We start from the raw sequence: 12,822 nt of genomic DNA on the forward strand, positions 1-12,822 counted from the left end.
ACCCCTACCGGAGGTAGAACTAAACACAACAATGTTTTTCCTCATCTCTAAGGTCTCCCATATATGAAATGGATTCTTGGCTAAACATATTTTACTGCTAAAATTGTTGAAACACATATGATGGCTTGTTGGAAAGGTGGAATTGTGCTGAATCCAGCAATACCAAATATGTAAATATAGCATGACAAATCAGGGTGTTCTTTCACTCAATATATGAGGTGTCCAAAATGAAAGATAATGGAACACTGACATAATTGTCTAAAGTCCAAAACCCATTATCAGTGGGGTATTGAGGATATATTTATTCATAATTCAAATTGAAAGTCCAAAGAGAAAACGAAGCGAGACAAAATAAAATATTATTTTACTATGCTACTAGGAAAAATCATGCCATAATTAAATTAAAAAAAGGAAACTGAAATAGCAAAGTTGAAATGTAAAATAATAATTTGAAAATGTAAAGTGCAATGTAAAAAGTCAAATTTAAAATGCAAAGCTTAAATATAAATGCTTAAACTGAAATCTTTGAAATCTTTTATTGATTGAGAGAAACATCAAATATGAAACTCAAAATGGAAAATGGAAATACTTAAATTAAAATCTCAAATAGAAAAAAAGAAATAATTTTATTTTAGTCTTTGGACTTTATAATTTTCAATTTTATCTTTTGAATTTTCCACTTGGCAATTGCCGTTTGACATTTTAAGATTCAACTTTTCAATTTCGATTTAACATTTGGCTTTTCATTTTGACTTGACACTTGTCAATGTAAATGAGGAGGCGTGGCCCAAAGGCTGGTGGGACGGTCTGAAACAAAAGGGGTGCAGAGGCACCTTATAGACAGCAGGGGGAGCTGACTGCTGGGAAGCACACTGAGTTTGGCAGGGCAGTATATATATATATGAGTAATGTCACAAGGAAGTCCAAATTGAGCGGCTCTGCCTCATGGATGTACTCTGCCTGGGCAAATCCTGCTACTACTGCTGCTAGCTATGGCTGATATTATATGATAATAATGGCTGTTATATGATTATAACTGCATCTCTGATTTTAGTTTATAAATCTTCATTTTACGTTTTCTGTTTGCATATAGGAGTCTTTTAAAGTTACTGCAGATGAAGACCTAACATTTCCTGATTGCGCTGCTTTATATTAAAAGAAACAATGAAAATGTGACTTTTGTGAAGAATTTAATGATAAGTTTTCAGCCACTGCTTTGAAATTCAGAAATTGTATCACTGCCATGCTGCTCACTACACAGAGGTGTAGCATTAAGTATAGTCAGAAAGAAGCTGCTTGTCTCTCATTTCAACAACTTCCACAGTATCGCTGCTTACAGTTACTGTGGATGTGTAATTTTCATATTCATAACAATACTATTAAAGGCCCCATATTATACTGTGCTTCTCAAAAACAGAAAGATAATACATTGTCTTGGATGAAAGGTAAACTTGTCTCATGAAATAACAGTTCACAGTTCAGGACTCGTAGCGAGGTGACATCACTAAAGATCTGTGTTGGTGTCTTCTACAGATACACCGTTCAACCTGAGCAGCTATAATGCTGGCATCAAATAAACATTAATGATTGAACCCAAACAGGTAATCTTAACACATTGCCATGACACAGAACTGAATCAGATGCAGGTTAATTACGATAGCCCAATCGGCTGGTCCTGTTAGCCAGTATCTCCAGGTAGGCCCCAGACAATTGCAGGAAGCTGATTTTTTTTCCTAACAGAGCATATTGCGCCCTAAATGACTTGACACTGCCTGTGTTCTATTCTGCAAGTTGCCATGGTATAAATTTAACTAGTCATGCATGCAAGCAAATAACAGCTGATAATGTTAGCTAGTCGCAAAAGGCAGCCTCTTACCAGCTGTACTGTCTGCTGCTTTCTCGCTGTCAGACCGATAGGGAACTGCGTGGAGTTGTTAATGCTCCTTTTCAGTCCTGGTGAGTTTGTGTGTTAGGCCACATGGTCAGTCATGTAAGAATACATTCACCAATTTGATGCCATTGCCTTATAAATAACATTCCTCCCTGCAGCCCTGCTGCCTCAACTTGTGGTGTTGTCGCCGTATAGTTATAGACAGTTTTTTTATATTATTAATTTTAATTTAAGTATTTCCATTTAAGCTTTTCCATTTTCCATTTTGAGTTTCATATTTGATGTTTCTTTCAATCAATAACAGATTTCAAAGATTTCAGTTTAAGCATTTATATTTAGGCTATGCGTTTTAAATTTGACTTTTTACATTGCACTTTACATTTTCAAATTATCATTTTACATTTCAACTTTGCTTTTTCAGTTTCCTTTTTCTTTTTTAAATTTAATTATGGCATGATTTTTTCTAGTAGGGTAGTAAAATAATAATAGTTTTAATTTGATCTAGCTTCATTTTCTCTTTAGACTTTCAATTTGAATTATGACTAAATATATCCTCCATAGTCCATATGGAAACAATTGAAATCAAAAGATAACACCTTACCATAGCACAAACAGGAGACCAGGAGTCAGGATTTCAGTTTGACCTTAATGAGCCTTTTAATAAAACTATAACTTCACACAATACAAATTAAATGTCTTAAATCAAACAAATGTCAATCTAACAAATCAAACCCTCTGAGGGGGAATGAGCCCTCTCCTCACTGAATCTCCAGCTCTTCTCAGGCTGGTTTTTTCTAGCAGCAACCATTTGGAACATCAACTGCTTTTGGTAGCCATTCTGGGGGTTAGGCCATCTCCAGAGGCCACTTTGGGGAGATCAGCCCCCCATGATGTTACAACTGTAACACACCACTGTCACTCATCCACATTGTCATCAGTGACAAAGTGGGTCATAGTTGGACAGCCTGGGAAAGGGCAAGAGCAAAACTCTGTGCAGGTCAAGCCCACTGAAAGACACTGGCATTTGGTGGCATCGTTGCAGTTTCCGTCTTTACAGTAGAGGTGGGTGATGTCTCTAACTTCTTTAGATGCTGGTGCCTTCTAGAACATCACAGGTTCAATGCACCCATCTTCTCTGAGCCTCCATCCTCTACCAACTGGGTTCCAGAGAAGATGTTTGACCAGGTGGCTGTGACGCCACACTGCTGTTTGGTACAAGGCTCTCAGCACATGTTGCTGGAAGGCATCTTCTGTTGGGGGTAGATTTGCTGCTGACGAATCTGTGGTAGATGCTAGTGTGTACCTCAGCTCATCCAGGTTGGTACAAGGATGCCCATCCACCTTTTTCTTTTGGCCATACAGGAGGAGGGCATACCTTCTTGCCACAGGCAAAGCCTCTTCCACGCAACCAGAGAGTCCAAATTTGGTCATTTCCTGAAACTCACAAAAATGTATCTTCAGTCTTGTGAGAGCAGTGGCCTTCCCAATTTTGTACAAACTGCTTGTGGTGTCACAACCCGTGAGGGCGTGGCATGCAGGTAAACAAAAGCACTGCTCCAAGCTTCTGAGCGATCAAACAGATAGGGACAAATCTTTCCTTAAGGCCATGTCCAGAGTGCATACACACTGCTGAGGATCCAAACATCCCTTTGCATGACTAGTACAGAAGCAAAACTAATACATCTGTATCATCACATTTGACAATTAGACGAGAATGTGACTGTGCAAGGTGTATTGCATGTAACACCAGCCTCGTGTCAGCCTTTTCCTGGTCACTGTAAAGATACATACTCTGTTACAAGTTAAAGTCTCAACACAGTCTCACTCCCTACTCGTCAAATGTATGACGTTGTATGGCGTTAATTTTCAATGCCAGGAAGGTACCCGTTGCGTTATTTTTCGACGAGGGGGTCCGTCAGATAGACATTCATGTTAATCAAACACCGTCAGATATAGACGAAAGAAAAAACACGCCCCCTTAACTCGAAATCTGTGACAGTTTTATCATTGGCATTTTTAGCCCAACAACCGCTGTTTTAATCAACATTATTCACGAGATCTTATCATGGTTTATATGTATTTCTTTTAATGTTATTATTTCGGTCTATTTCGGCCAGGGAAGCTGGGTTGCTTTTTTGTTTATTTATATTTTTAAAACTATAACGCTAGATGTATCAACATTTATTTAGATGTTATCATGGTATTCATTTCTTTATTTTAATAATATTATTATTAGACTTAAATAGACTTATTACCGGTGAAATATTACAGTATGCTGTAATACAGAACATTACGATATGATCCGAGCTAGATGCATTCAAAGCTGATATCCCACAATGCAATGCGGCCATTCATTCACAGAATCGGACAGCGATCAGCGGGTTTTTAACGACAGTATTGCTTCAATGTACATATATACAGTCAGTTTTTTAGTCACCGCCAACTCTGGTGATGGTAGAATCCATGGGGGAATAGCACCTAGAACTAGAAAAGGACTACATTTCATGTCTTTAATTCCATATTGTTCTGCCCAGTGGCGCAAAAAGTGGGTATGCGCTATATGCGGCGCATAGGGGCACAGCAACATAGGGGGCGCCAAAGCGATGGTAAAAATAAATTATAAAGGCTTGCAAAAGTTCATGTTAACAGACTAGACTAGTTGTCTTATCTGATGCCATCACTAGGCTGATTTAAGAATTGAATTTAGGCTGCTATATTTAACAGTGAGTTCATTTGATTCAGGTGTGAGGATGGTGGATCAGGAAAGAGGGGAAGGCAACAGGTAGGTCTAACATTAGTTACAATTGTTGCTGCATACCCCTCTGACACTGGGTAGTTGGGCCACTGGTTCTGCTATACTGTTGATGTTCCAACGAAACCCTTTTGATTTTGTTTGATATTCCCAGCAATCATTAAGAACTAAAATTGCTGGATTATTAATACTTCCCAACAACCTGACCCAGTATGTTAGAGACAATTTAATATACCTTAGACTGAGTGGAGAGTCTTCTGATTCTACTAATCTAATCTAAACACACGTAGGACTTGTTTTATAACTCCTAAAGCTATTCTTATAGCTTTGAATTGAATCCTCTCAAGTTTTCTTAAATATGTTTTGCATGCTGAACTATAAACTACACATCCATAGTCTATGGTAGATCTTATTAAAGCTTTAATATGTACATCAAAGACTGCTTATCTGCTCCCCAACACTGTCCAGTGATCATCCTCATTAGATTTAGACCCTTTTTACATTTTGTTTCGATATGCTCTATATGATGTTTCCATGTAAGTCTTTCATCCAACCATATCCCCAAATATTTAAATTTCTTCTCCCTTTCAATTGAGTGATGGTACAACATAACGTTATAACTTTCTGGGATCTTCTTTCTAGTAAAGAACATAACCTTTGTTTTAGGTATGGAAAACTTAAATCCCCAATCTATACCCCATTGTTCTATTACTTGTAAATCTCTTTGAACAGCTGTGGTTATGTGTGATATGTTGCGTCCCCTTTTCCATATGACAGCATCATCTGCATACAACAACACTTCATTCCTTTCCCCTAATTTTTCAAATATGTCATTTACCATAATATTGAATAATATGGGACTAATACCACTTCCTTGGGGAATTCCACTTTCAACATAAACTCTTTACTTATTCCATTACCAACTTTGACCCTAACTGTACGTTGTGACAGAAAGTCTAGTATATCATTATACATTCTCCCACTGATTCCCATTTTATCTAATATAATTAACAGACCCTCTCTCCACATAGTATTGTATTTTTTCCATTAGTCTGTCTGTCTGTCTGTCTGTCTGTCTGTGAATGTGCAGGGATGATGTCACACATGAACACAGTGTGTGTTTGTGCGTGCACCGTTGGGCTTCAATAATAATCAACATCAACATCCCAGTTCCAACAGGATTGTCCCATCATGCAACACTGTGGGTACATCAACTTTATTGTCCATTAGATTTGCATAAAATGGAAATTTGTTTTTGGCTTTGGCATAATATAATATAAACACACACCATAGACAACAATACACAGCAATTGTGCATCTAATGAGAGCATTAAATTAAGTTTTAATCATTTCATTCTCAAAAAGAATCAAAGGATCTGGTGGGTTTTATTGGTTGTTGTTTAGGAGAAATGAACATAATATTATAGCTGATTCATAACTTTTCATCAAGACACACACACACACACACACACACACACACACACACACACACACACACACAAAATTAAAAATTTAAAACTTTTTATTTTTTTATTTTTCATTTAAATGAAAACATAAATAAAAAGTTTATCTGCTATCACGGTGTGGTTTGTCTTCTGATTGTGCCGTCTACAGCGCTGTAGATGATGGAGTCCTCCACCTTCTCCGCCGTTCTGAAAATGAATAAATATCAAACAGAAGAAGAGTTTATTTATTTTATTTTCATTTAAAACCCTCAGAACCCTAAAGGATTGTCCCCGACCCCAAACGGCACGTCTGATTCATAGTTAGATAATTTAACCTTAATTTAACCAGGTAGGCCGTTGAGAACAGCATGCACGTGCAGAGGGGCTACGGGTGCTTGAGCACCTGCCCTTTTGCCCCCTCAAGGCCAAAGTGCCTTTTTTTTGTCCATATTTGTTTTTTTCATATTTTCTCTTTGACGATGGCCCACAAGTGGTCTGTTTAAGAAGAATATTTAACAATAATAATTAGCTACCTAAATGACCTAAACCTTCATATCACATGATGACCAGGGTTATCGTGTGATGCACGTCCTCTTCCTGCCAGGAGCGCTACTTGGACACAGCCACAGCATGGATGTATTAAGTGAACGGGACACAGTCCGTCGGCGGCCAGCAAGAAGGAGAGAAAGTTCGAAGTTGAAGTGCCGGTAAGTGGGCTTTTGAAGTGAATGAGAATGCATGCACATTTGGTTTGTTATAGTAGCCTCTAGCCGTGGTTAACGAGTCTCCTCCAGGATGAAAACAGTCAGCAGGCAAGTTAACTTTGTGGCAGGCAGCGGCAGCTAACTTTGAAGTAGTGACATTTCGCAGTAACTGCACGAGCTGCCGAGGCCACAATTACTCGTTTTACATATTAGGGCACACACTAGAGTCATCGTGTGATAGGGTTATAGCGTCAAAGTTTCATTCTCTGATACACAAGAGATGATAGCAGCAGTTCTCTGTAGGTAACAGAAGTGTGTGTGTGTGTGTGTGTGTGTGTGTGTGTGTGTGTGAGTGTGTGTCATGGAGACAGGCGACAGCATCCTGTGTTAAAAGTTTTTTTTAATAATAATAATTAGTCAGTGTTTGGAGAATTAGGATATAGGTGAATTATTATCAGCAAAATGTATTTAAGTTCTAGGCTATACAGTGAAGTAAAATGTTACCTTTCAGTAGTTTATCACGATATTTCTTGATTAATGTTAGCCTACTGTTATATTAATGTTTATCTTACATCAACTGTATGCTTTTGTATGCCAGTGTCAAGTTTCAAATGTACCTGTAGTCGGTTATGTTTATAGTGAGGTGGATGTTTTATGTTAAAATATATTATCATTACAAAAAGTCAATACATTTCAGTGTATACATTGTGTATATATATATATATATATATATATATATATATATATATATATATATTGGGATAGCCTATATATTAATATATTGAATCAGCCCTGCACTACATCAGGTTAGTCACACTGAGTCCCTTCCTAGCTGTGTTATCAAATTTTGTGTCTAACATGTAACACTTTATTAATCTAATTTCCTCCTGATGTTCTTTTTAACAACGTTAACAACGCGTCAATTTTTCACGCGTTGTTAACGTGTTGTCAACGTGTTGTCAACGTGTTGTTAACATGTTAACGACGCGTTAATGATGCGTTAATATCACGTGATTGTGAGCCCTTTGGCCACTTGTCCAGTTTGAACGGGTGAGAGTCATAAGTTCCCATTGGCTCCTGAGCAGTTGGGTTAAACCATTTCTGTAAGCCTGGGGGGGTTTCCACACACACTATTTAACATGATGAGGAACCTCTTATTTCTTTGCCATTTTCTTCCTTTATTGTGTAGCTTATAAAAATAAAACATTTGGTTTGCTGTTTTATAACTTTATCAGTTATTACTAACATTAGTTATTACATTATAAATTATTTTTATCAAGATAAAATTGCCTCATTTAGCTCCACTATAGTGGGCATTCTAGCTTTAACACCATTCATCAAACTTTATTTTAAAATCATTAAAAACATTAACATTTTTTTAGGGAAATAGTTACTGCAATGGTATTCACTCAATACTATAATGAATATCTGTATTTGGAAACCATGGAACTTTTCTCTTTGAGCATTTTAATTTAATATATGACCAGCAGGGGGCATAACATACTATACTATTAGTCCTGATTAAATGGTAAAATACAGGTTGATAAGAATGTCCAGATTTAATCTCGGTGCTTGGGGTGGGGAGCCCTGTTAACATAATTTTATATCGTGTATAGAGTCGGTGGGCAGTGTAGAAATATATTGTGTTAAGAATAGAATGTCTTGAACGCCTGGGAATCGCTTTTGCTCTCTCCTCTTGTCTGTCCCGTGTAGGATAAGACATTTGTAGAAGGAGCAAATTGCTCCTGATAAACATTTGAGACAGAATGCACCCAGTATAATATCTAATAGTGACAGACAATCTTGAGGCCAGGAGAGGAGGAGAGAACCGGAGTGATTCCAGGGCTTGTGCATATTTTGCTATCTTCACGGGGGACAGAACGTCTGAGCTATGACCAACTGATTAGCGGCACAGACACCATGACAAAAGGAGGAACCTGAAGAAGGATAAAAGAGTAGGGCAGAGGATAGGACGGGGCTAGATTCCCAGACAGACTGTTGGCATTAGGACGAGAAAAAACATGTCTTAAAGGGGGTCTGGTCCTTATGCATGGGTACCTGTTTGTCATGATGCATAAGTTGTATTCTGCTTGAAATATCATATACTAAAGTTTTGTTAAATTGAATTGAGCGAATCCTGAGTATTATTTTCTGGTCCACCAGTCAAGGAACACAGAGGTAGCTTGAGAAGTGACCAAGTAGAGTCAGAAAACGCTGGCCTTTTGAGCTTGAGCAGAATTGGTCATATTCTTTCCTTGAGCGGGCTTAACATAATGACGGCAGAGTTGCGACGGTTCCACGTGAATTCCCTGCTACTTAAAAACAAAGAAGATGGCTGCTGCTGCTGCTGGTGAACAGCGGTCTTTGGACTCGGCTTTGGCCGCAACTCTGGAAGACTTGGAGTTAAGCTTTTCTTTGAGAAAAGAACAAAGAACGCCACTGAAGTCATTCTTAAAAAAGGAAGATGTGTTCAGAGTTTAAAGTTTAATCTATCAACCAGTGTTGCTCTGGTTGGTTGGTTGTTGATTGAGCCCTGCCAATGGTGAGTTCCCAGACCCAACATCTTGATGTGGGTCTGGCTTGTCAGGCTAGCGGTTACAGTCAGAGGGAAACACTTTAACCTTGAAGCATCTAACGTCATGTTGCTCTGTAATGTGTCTATGTCAGATGTTCACAGACTGTTCTGCTGCAAAACAAGCCGCCAAATAAACCAATCACTGAAGGTCTAAAGCTTTAGTGCTTAACTGTCCATTACATTCAAGCCAAATGAGTTGATACAAAGCTAATTAAAGCTGCAAGCAGCAATGAACGGGCCCTCGCAAATCAGATTTGGTGGACCCTCATAACTTTTAGTCACGAGGGTCCACCAAATCTATATCCAAGTTTTCGTGCAGATTGGACTCATGGCCCAGGAGGAGTTAGACAAAGTAGGTTTCCCACATATCGCAATGTGGCTAATTAATAACAAAAATTCTAACAGCGCCATCTAATGGCCGATTCACTCTAAATTTGGCATGGATGCTCAAACCCCTATGCGGAACAAGTTTGTCATGTTTGGAGTCAATCGGAATAAATCTTGGTAAGATATGCAACTTCCTCTTTCGACAGCCCCCTACAGAAAGTTGGTCCTCTGTAACTTGTGCATTGTGTTAGCTATCAAAATTCTTTTGATAACTTTTTGTCATGAGGGTCCACTGAGTCTACGTGTACATTTTTGTGCAGATGGGACTCACGCTCTAGGAGGAGTTAAAAAAAAGTCGGTTTCACTCAAAGCGAATTTGCTAATTAATTAAAAAAATGAAAACAGCACCATCTAAAGGCCGATTGACATATTGGCATATTTGGCACACAGCCTCACTGGCACATGAGGAACAACTGTCTAAAGTTTTGCGTCCATCAGAATAGCCGTGTGCAAGATACAGCCGTTCCTGTTTCGACACCCACCTACAGGAAGTTGGTCCTCTGTAACTTGCGCATTGTTTTAGCTATTAAAAATCTTTTGTTAACATTTTGTCACAAGGGTCCTCCGAGTCTATATGCCATGCCAGTTTTCGTGGCGATCGGACTCACGCCCCAGGAGTAGTTAGACAGAGTAGGTTTCCCATATATCACTATTTTTCTGATTAATTAATAAAAATTAAAACAGCGCCATCTAATGGCCGATTGACGCCAAGTTTGGCACAGATGCTAAACTGGCCATGACGAACTTTGTCAAGTTTCGGGGCAATCGGAGTAATTGTTGCCAAGATAACGCAACTTCCTGTTTAGACAGGAAGTTGCTGTAACTTGCGCATTTTTTCAACTATCAAAATTCTCTGGATAATTTTTCGTCATGAGGGTCAACAGATACTACCTGCAAAGATTCAAGAAGATTGAAATCACGGCCTAGGACGAGTTTGAAAGAATGTAAAACACATGAAAAATGTATAATTAAAAATGGCCGCCTTCCGGTTGGGCGGAGCTAATGAAGGTAAATGGGAAATATGTTCGCAATGATTAGAGCAATATTGGTATTAAATCTGGTGATGATCGGAGCAACTATGTCCAAGTTAAGGCCTTCCAGGCATTAGGGGGCGCTATGGAGCCCACTTACAAGTATGGGCCAAATCGCTGTACAGTCTCACAAAGATCCCAGGTGTTTATGTGGGTGCCAATTTTTGTGAGTTTTCGTATATATTGAGGCCGTCAAAAATGTGCCTAAGGGCTCAAATCAATTAGGGTCCTATAGGCCACGCCCACTCTGACCAATTAGTACCTTACTGTAGGGGTGGCCTCAGGAGTGGCCCTAGATGGTACCCATCAAATTTTGTACAAACCGGATGAGCCGTTCATGAGCTATAAACTTTATGTACTTGTAGCGCCCCCTAGCGGCCAATTTTCGTAAAATGTATGGGGCATCTCCAGAGGGTCACGGCAAACAAGTATCTTAAGTTTTGCGTTGATAGCTATTATTTTGGTCGAGATATGGCAAGGTTGGTGTTTGCATACTTAGCTACACAAATTTGTTTGTGCCTAATATGTACAATTTTTATCCTATAAAAATTATTTGGATAACTTTTTGTCAGGTCCGTCTGGAGATACTACCTGCCAAGTTTCGTGCAGATCGGTCACACGGTCTAGGAGGAGTTCGGCAAAGAAGGTTTTCGATAAATCGCGATTTTTCACCCATAAAAGTCAAGGCGGAAATGGCCTATATCAGGAGATTCAGCTGGATCCAGGGAACGTGAAACCATATCGTTTTTGAATGTGAGATGTACGATTTGGGAGTTATAGGGCCAAACGTTTTTTAGTTTTTGCAATAACGTCACCTAGTGGTGGATATATGTAATTTTTTGGAATCTTTGCAATTTTCACCAGTTGTGACGTTTGTCAATTTTTGTGAGTTTTCGTGCATTCTAACCCCATCAAAAATGCAACGAAAAATTGGTAAAAATAATGTGACCAAAAACAATAGGTTGCTTCGCACTTTCAGTGCAAGGCAACAAACTTAAGCTAAAGTTTGGAGCAATATTGTATATGTATGTATATGATATATAAATATTGAGAGGGAAAAACTGGCATGGCCTTTTTCAAAGGTGTCCGTTAACCTCTGACCTCCAGATATCTGAATGAAAATGGGTTCTGTACATACCCACGAGTCTCCCCTTTACACACACGCATACTTTATGATAATCTCATGCAGTATACATGTGTTATTGTTGCCTATTTTAAAATGGTGTGTTTGAATATTTCTGTAGACTGGGGTCCCTAAACAGTCTCAGAGTTGCATGCCCCCCAGACCCCCCTATAGGTCTGGGCTGAGACCCTCCGCCCCTGTTCTTTGATACATTTATTCAGCAGTAATATTGTAAAATCAGATAAAAAACAAATGAGATTTAAGACGAAGATACTCAATGGGAGGAGGAAAGATTACAGATGTGTTTAGTGACGTTTTCTGAGAACTCCAAACAATGTCCCAGAAACCAGTTCCCTTTCTACACGTAGAACACGACATGAGATTGTCCAGATTACATTGTGTGTCTAAGTGTGTATGTGTGTGTGTGTGTGTGTGTGTGTGTGTGTGTGTGTGTGTGTGTGTGCAGTTTTCCTTTGATTAGGGTGGCTCCTCGGTCCTGCTTGACACCCTGCAGTGTCTAGACCTGCTCTCTCTGTAAAGTGTCTCGAGATATCTCTTGTTGAATTAAAATTGAATTTAATTAAACTCAACTGCAGCCACGTTCTTATAGAGCAGCAGTCAATGTGGCGCTGACAGCAACAACAAAACATGGAAATCATACGAATTATAGTGCTTAACTTTTGGACATTTGGTTCATGAGAACAGGCTGGTTAGACTATAGATGAAAGATGTGAAAGATTTTACATGAAAACAAGTTCAATGCACAAATAAAGTGAAATACAAAACAGAGTTATATGTGTCCCTTTTAATGTCATCTTTAATGTCATCATTACATGAAATGACAATTATTAAGCCTTTTGAACTCCCCCCACTAGCAGCCCTGACCAACAGTTTCCTGTTTTTACAGCAGAAAC

General features: G+C 38.8%; 1 protein-coding gene across 1 annotated transcript in view; it reads right to left on the reverse strand.

Annotated features, from left to right (window-relative positions):
- Positions 1 to 4,320: 4,320 nt before the first annotated feature.
- LOC116063522 (sialoadhesin-like) overlaps positions 4,321 to 12,822 on the reverse strand; it is a 40,018-nt gene continuing 31,516 nt past the window's right edge. The window contains exons 5-6 of the mRNA XM_036006358.1: positions 6,189 to 6,295; positions 4,321 to 4,369 (exon numbers count right to left, since the gene is read on the reverse strand). Coding sequence (XP_035862251.1) covers positions 4,321 to 4,369; positions 6,189 to 6,295 — 156 coding nt within the window. The remainder of the gene's footprint in view (positions 4,370 to 6,188; positions 6,296 to 12,822) is intronic.

The sequence above is a fragment of the Sander lucioperca genome, chromosome 10 (assembly GCF_008315115.2).
Source record: "Sander lucioperca isolate FBNREF2018 chromosome 10, SLUC_FBN_1.2, whole genome shotgun sequence".
NCBI classification, from domain to species: Eukaryota; Metazoa; Chordata; class Actinopteri; order Perciformes; family Percidae; genus Sander; species Sander lucioperca.